The sequence below is a fragment of the Symphodus melops genome (genome assembly GCF_947650265.1).
Source record: "Symphodus melops genome assembly, chromosome: 7".
Taxonomy (NCBI): Eukaryota; Metazoa; Chordata; class Actinopteri; order Labriformes; family Labridae; genus Symphodus; species Symphodus melops.
In genome coordinates this window covers 25,931,403-25,938,902 of record NC_136697.1, presented here as the reverse complement: position 1 = coordinate 25,938,902, position 7,500 = coordinate 25,931,403, and the positions used below count along the sequence as shown (strand labels likewise).

The following is a 7,500-nucleotide window of genomic DNA, read 5'->3' as shown; positions in this document are numbered from 1 at the left end:
CATACTTTCTAAACTCAAGAAAAGCCAACCTTGGTTTTCTTTCTTATTCATCGTTTTTTCTCGTCTGATAATAAGAAGAAAACAAGGATTTGATCCTTTCAGGTTCATTTGAAGATATTTGATAACTCATGCGTCTCTAAAAACACACACACGAGAGAAAACACACACACACACACACACACACACACACACACAAGCCCACAGAGACTACTTTCTTCTCTCAGGTGAAAACTGACCCAGGCGAGGTACGAGTTGTTTGTGTATTATTTGTGTATTATTTGTGTGTGTGTGTGTGTGTGTGTGTGTGTGTGTGTGTGTGTGTGTGTGTGTGTGTGTGTGTGTGTGTGTGTGTGTGTGTGTGTGTGTGTGTGTGTGTTTTGAAGAGGTTTAGCTGCCCATACTCTCACTGCAGGCGGCTGAGCGGCTTGTGGCTTTTCTTCCTAATTGGTTGATTTGCAACCCAGTCCACGGACGCCTGGATTTTTGACACATTCTCACAGCTGACACACACACACACACACACACACATAAATAACATACACAGCTAAAGCCATAAATGCGAGAACACACACTCCTGAGGCAACAAACACATTAATCGATGGACACACACACACACTCGACTCATTGACACGTGGACACAGAGTGCAGTGCAGACCTCGATATTGAACGCAGCTGCAGCACCTCCAAAAAAAAAAAAAAAAAGCTCTCATTAATACACACTCACACTGGCAGCTCACTGTTGCCATGACGACCCCATACCTGTTGCCAAAGGGTGCTGGAGGAGTTTAAGGAGAGGGGGGGTGGGGGGCTTGTGAACTACTGCAGTTGGACTCTGGCCGTGTGTCGGGGGAGCCGGCGGCGCTGCTGCGGGCGTGCACGATTAACCACTTGAGGAGCGAGAAGAGTTTCATTCATTTCAATGTGATTCAATCAGGCTCAATTCTTCTACGCTAGGCAAGGCCCTGTTCTGGCTGCTCTGGTATGAGAGGAGCTGAATTCTCTGCAGGAGTGAAGAAGAAGAAGAAGAAGAAGAAGAAAGTTGACTTCATTATGCGACACTCTATTCTAATTTCTCCTCCTCATTTCATCCTCTGCTCCATGTTGTTCATTCGGGGAAGATAAGATGAGGCTAAGTTGAGGAAATTGCGCTGCTCAATTCATCGCTCCAAAGCTGCTCTATTCTAATTAAATCACTGCATATTCTATTCCCACTATGCCATTCTTCATCCCCCCCCATACAGTACCATTTCTATTTCACACTCTTAACAATACCCCGTGCACTACTGGAGAGGGGAAGCATACGCTCATTGTGCCGTCGCTGAATTCTTTGTGGAGCTGTAATGAACTGAAGCGAAGGTGTAGGAATACTGCAGAAGCTGTGTGGACATTAAAGATGCACAAATCTGCTCCTTTAAGACGGCAGATTTAACCGGATGCTTCTTTTGTTAGTCTTAAATAACAACCTACAAGTGCATCACGTCTTCACTGGACGTGTTTGCAGCCATTATGAAGCAACACCCCCCCCCCCCCCCCCCCGATGCACTGCAGCATTTATAGCCTCACACACCGTGTCCGCCCAGCATCTCTGTCCCAGCGCCACAATTGTTTTCCAATGAGGAGAGAGGATTTCCCGCCTGGAGAAGACGTCGAGCAGCCAGCGTCGTGTATTCGAACGCTCAAGTTGAAAAATCTTTGGCGTTTTCAGGAAAGGCGCCGGTGATGTCACAGGCGCTCTTTTTCTAAATGCATGAAAATCCCCCGTAGTTTTTCAGCAGATGGATCGAGTCTTGTGACCAACATCTGAACAGATCTAAGAAGGGTTTATGCTGTAAACGGTAACAGAGCAGTGTGGGTCATACAGCGCCTGTTGTCATGGAGACAGGACGGACGTGCAGCACACAAACGCTCCTGAGTGCTCAGGACCTTAAAAACACATTTTACAGTGCAGGTTTCTGCCAGGTCCACTTCAACATGAGCAGAACCAACAGGATCTGCATTCAAACTGAGTGACATGCGTGCTGATTTGACCATGACGACGCTAACAGACACCAAAACAACAGCCGGCGACTTCTCTCTGCAGGCTGTGGAAGAGAAATGAGTGCTCTGATGTCTGCCGAGTCTCGTCTCTTCTCAGATTTGATTATCCCGTCCTCTAACTAAATAAAGGCTGTTCTCATCACGGCGCTGTTGCAACATCCTTCCTGTAAGTAAGTACGCTAAGTGGAGCTTAAATCACTGTGACATGAAACAGTGACAGCACACACTCAAGACGAGCCAACAACAACAGCAGGGCTCAGTGTGTGTGTGTGTGTGTGTGTGTGTGTGTGTGTCATGTTATTTGGACCTTTTTGGGTCCTTTCTCTTTAACAAAGATGAAGCAGCTGTACAGTTAAAGATCAACTCAGCATTCAATGTAACTGTCTTTTCCACTTCCACACAGAGAAGAGTATCATGACATTAGACACACACACACACACACACACACTGTCATGTAGACCCATTCAGTGTCCTAAAAAGATCCCGAGCTGTAACATCCCTCTGTCCACTACTTTAAAGACCAAATGTAAATCTGCAAAAGGATTGTCAGCCAATCAGGATGTGCAGCAGGATATTCTCCGGAGAATTTACCTTGAGCCAATGAGAGGAGGGAGTGACGTCTACATCCTGTGACTGGAGTCAGAGATAGACCTCTGTGCACGCAGCTAAACGGCGGCCTGATGTTTTCAGTGTTTTCTTCTCCGCTCTTTAGTGGATGATGCACAGCATTGGTAGAAAGGCAATTAAAAATTAAATCTCTGTGGCTTCGTCTGCTCTCATTACTTCCGCGTTGTTTTTCTTACGTCACGCCTTACCTCAGGAGACCCCCCCCCCCCTCCTGCTGTGAGGAGCATCATGTGAGTCAGGAGAGTATCTGCAGCAGTCCTCCTGAAAACAACCTCAAGATTTTCAAGAGTGCATTTTTTAAACTGGCTTATGATTTAGCTGACAAAAAACTAAAGTAAAGCAGCATCGTCTCTGGGCCCTAACGACACGATGAAGAGAGAAGATGAACCACCTCCGACCATCACACCTGACACACAGGGTCAAAGGTTTCCACTCACACAGTCCAGTCCCGACAAAGCCAACGCTACAGAAGCTGTTCAAGGTTACCTGACGGAGCGAGCAGAGGGAGCTGGGGGACGTGTGTGTGTGTGTGTGTGTGTGTGTGTGTGTGTGTGTGTGTGTGTGTGTGTGTGTGTGTGTGTGTGTGTGTGTGTGTGTGTGTGTGTGTGTGTGTGTGTGTGTGTGTGTGTGTGTGTGTGTGTGTGTGTGTGTGTGTGTGTGTGTTTGAGAGGGCAGATGGCCTTCAGCAGGTCATTAATACAAACTACAGCGTCCTGCTCTGACCTCTCACCACTTAACCCCCCCGTCATACTAAAATCTGCTCTGAGACGGATGATGGGAAACGGTCGTTCACCCCTCTGCAGGAAGCTGCTGAACAAAATCACTTCATGAAAAAAAGAAGAAGAAAAGAAATAGCAACAAGTTTGATTTGGAGTTTTTAAAAAGTACACTTGATGATTTGCAGATCCTTAGAGATCTCTTCAAAAGACATCAAACAATGTTGTTGAGCGACAGCAAGCCGACTGAGGCCGAGTGTTTGTACGCTGTGTGTCTGTAAGCATTCACGACAGGCACAGAGAAAAACAAAAGTCATTTGCCATCCATGTTCACACCACTGAGTCCAATTAACGAGTTTTGTCATATGGTGGAGTACAAAAAAAAAAAAATTATATGTGATAACAAAACTGCAAGTGCCACTGTTAAATTGTGTTTTGCTTTGCAGCCGCATTTCTCAGAGCGTGGCCGTTTGCCTGAAGAATGAGAAAGAGGTAACAGCGGACGATAAGGAAAATGGAAAGCAATAAAAATCCGACATTCATTACGGCTGAACGTGCAGTCAGAAGGTTTTGTTTTTTTATCGACCTCTGCAAACATCGACTGTACATGTTGAATCAGCCAAACGCTCATCGCTGAGGGCCAAAGCAGCACTTACGGAGCTGAAACCGCGTGTGATGCTCAAACGCCGCAGACGATCAATGTCTGCCGATACACAACTTATTAGAGTGGATAAGGAGAGGACGTAGCCTCCAGGTTTGACCCCCCCCATCTGGAAACAGCCTTAAAACTGTAGTCCTGAATCCAGCGCTTTTTCACTCTGGAGCACTTTTAAAATCCAACATTGGTCCATTTTGTTTTATATTCTGAACCTCTCCTGTTTCAGCTTGCACAAGTTCAACTTCCAATCATTGTTTCACCATTGCACTTAAACTTAATCCCTCAATCCATCTCATGAAACCGATGAATAATGCTCATTTCTTTCCACAGCAACAGACGTTAAACAAAGAAACCCGACCGGTCCTTAAACGCAACAAATCCAGAGAAGAAAGAAGTGAAGGCTGAAATGTGTGCTCATGTGGTACTCTCAACATATCATAGTTAAACAGGACCATGTGTGGCGTATGTTATTTACTGAGTCATCATGTTCTTTCTCCATCCATGACTGATGTGTCCCGGTGGACTCACAGTGAGGGACAGGGGACTGATAGAACTGGGTCGGGATCTTGGACTTGTTCTTGGACACTCAGACTGGATTTCACAGACGGAGTGAGGAGGGTTGGGGCTGGCTGAAGGGATCAGTTGTTTATTTTTCACGTCCACACTCACAGGATGGAGGGATGTGATGTGTGTGTGTGTGTGTGTGTATGTGTGTGTGTGTGTGTGTGGGAGGGAGGTTTGGTAAGAATGTCATCACTGTGGGGGTTTTGTCGGCATCCATCCACCATCGCTCTCCAAACCACGAGGAGCCTTTTTTAAAAGTGGACTTTTCATTGAACGAGCTGCTGCTGCTGATCCAGTTCTGAACAGCGTGTTGGCAAATGTTGCGGGACAAACGATGTTCACGTGGCGGCAGAAGCATCCTCGACAAACGCGAGTGTGTCCAATTTGGTTTTCACCCGAGTGTACTCATGTGCACTGCGCGGTCCTACCTGTTCCTGTCTCTCCAGCCAGCGGTCCACCATGGGGTGGTTGGCGCTGAGCGACGAGCGAGCCGTCTCTCTCTGAAACTCTCTCTGATTGGCCCAGGTCCCTGCATCCCGCGGCAGGCTGCGATACGTGTCCGTTCCTTTCCCCTGCAAATCAAAAGGAGAGGACGATGTCAGACAGTTAGCTAAAACCATGCCGCTACATTTTCTAGATTTGAACGTAGCGACAGGGTGCATAGAGTGGGAAAGGAGCCGCCGGCCGGACTTGAACCTGGGCCGTCCGATTGGAGTATGACCTCTGCATGACCTCTGTGAGGCTGTGTAGACTAGAAAGAAGCACCGACCCATATTTCAGAAGGTGCCAATTAGCAGCCAAGTTCAGACATGCAGATCTTTGAAAACATCCTCGTTAGAGACGGTTGGATCATTTAGCAACGTTGAAATGTCTCAAAAAAACGGATTCTTTTTTTTTTTTTTTACAAAAACACAATTTGTGTAATTGATATGGTTGAATATGCACTTCATTGGTTATCAAATTCCAATCATTTTTAATAACCACCTCAGTGGAAGAATTCGCCATCTCTCCTCTTGTTTGTTTTTTTGAGAAGCCATGCGTCTACCTTTCTCTCGAGGCTGTTGGTGCCGGAGGAGTGTCGAGCTTTCAGGAAGCCGGCCGTGGTGGACCAGCGCGTCGGGTTCTTCCTTGATGGCGCCTCTTCTGTTTGGACTCGCGATTCGCCGCCGCTAAAAGGCCCGTTGATGGTCATGAGGGCGGGGTCGCTGCTGCGCCGGACGTGGAGGGGCATGTCTGAAAGGAGAAACAGCACAGGTGTCACTACAGTGTTTACTTTGATCTGACTCATCAAGGCAGCTCCACATGCATGGCCTCCGAACACAGCACAGAGACACACGGAGTGGGAACAAACAAAGTGAAGGAACAGCAGTGGAAGTGGAAGCCTTCCATTAAAGCTCTTCACTCGGTTTTAAAAGTTACAGTGTGTGGGAAGCGGGCCAAGGTCCAAAATAACAACTCCATCAAAACCACAGCCTGCGCCTGTACACAAAGACACCGTGTTATGACAATCAAAATCTCCCACTTCTGACCTCTCCAAAAAAAAACACACACACACACACGGGCACATCTGATTGGCTGACAGAACTTTGGCGGAGCACACGAGAGAGATGGAGTGTAAACCGAAAAGCTAAAAGATTGTTTGAAAAGCTGGAACGTCTTCGTCAGACGACAGAGCCGAGTGTCGCCTTCCCATGTGTCTGTGTGTGTGTGTGTGTGTGTGTGTGTGTGTGTTCATACAGGAAGTGTCCGAGTCTACAGCCGTTTGACGTGTGTGTGTGTGTGTGTTGTGGGAGTGAGTGCACGACGAGGTCGAGGCTGTCCGCTGTCTGTTTGTGCTCAGAGATAAACAGATGTGTGAACGTGTCACTGAACACTTGATGCTTTAGTGAAGAAGTCTGTGCGTGCATACAAACTGTACCGGCTCGATGGGAGTCACTGTGATCACTTTGTGTTTGTGTTTGGAAATAAGCTGGCCAGTTGTTCAGAGTGTTTGTGTGTGTGTGTGTGTGTAATTTGCTGACTGCTGTTGTTGGGTCAATCAGAGCGTGGGACCATAAACCAGCTCTGAGCTGGAGGAGACATGGTCCCTAAAGGAGAGGAGGAGAGAGAGAGAGAGAGAGAGAGAGAGAGAGAGAGAGAGAGAGAGAGGAGAGGAGAGGAGAGAGAGAGAGAGAGAGAGAGAGAGAGAGAGAGAGAGAGAGAGAGAGAGAGAGAGAGAGAGAGAGAGAGAGAGAGAGAGAGAGAGAGCACATAAGCATGGCTGAACGAGACTTCACACCACCCTCACTACAAATCCCAGGAGGCATTGGGACAGAGGAGTTCTCTTCAGCTTATTGTGTTGTAGTCAAGGCCACAGTAAGTGAGACCAAGACAAACCAAAGACCAGAGAAGTCAAGAGACCGAGACATTTATAGATCCAGGCTAAGACCAAAGCAGGTCCAGACCAAGACCTTCAACATCACTGAGACTGTAATAACGGGGAAGGTTGTGATGAATTAGAAAGGAATCCAAGTTCCTGATGGAGAGCGCCACAGAACCGCTCGGCCCATAACTTTGAACATATTTATACTACTCTAAAAGGAATGGGTTCGCCTCACAACATTTCCAAACTGCAATAAAGTTGAGTGACGGATAAGTTCCTTTCAAATAAGATGAAAACACAAACGCAATAAAACATTTGCAGCACTAAAGAAAGAGCAGCTTTTTAAACGATACAGGCTCAAAGAGCAGACTTAAAGGACGATTTCCTGTGTGCAGAGGGTCTGTGTGCAACACACAAACTGCATCAATCCATTGATGAATTTCACTCGAGCTCTCTCTCTCTCTCGTCTAATAAGCTAAATCACTTCTCCTTGGAGTTCGCGGGCCGAAACAAACAGATTCTGGCAGAGACCGTCT

At 47.0% G+C, this 7,500-nt stretch overlaps 1 protein-coding gene across 1 annotated transcript in view; it reads right to left on the bottom strand.

Annotated features, from left to right (window-relative positions):
- LOC306826263 (partitioning defective 3 homolog) overlaps positions 1–5,833 on the bottom strand; it is a gene marked incomplete at both ends in the record, with an annotated part of 26,275 nt that extends 20,442 nt beyond the window's left edge. Inside the window, 2 exons of the mRNA XM_079347463.1 lie at positions 5,031–5,174; positions 5,648–5,833. Coding sequence (XP_079203589.1) covers positions 5,031–5,174; positions 5,648–5,833 — 330 coding nt within the window. The remainder of the gene's footprint in view (positions 1–5,030; positions 5,175–5,647) is intronic.
- Between the last annotated feature and the right edge of the window lie 1,667 nt (positions 5,834–7,500).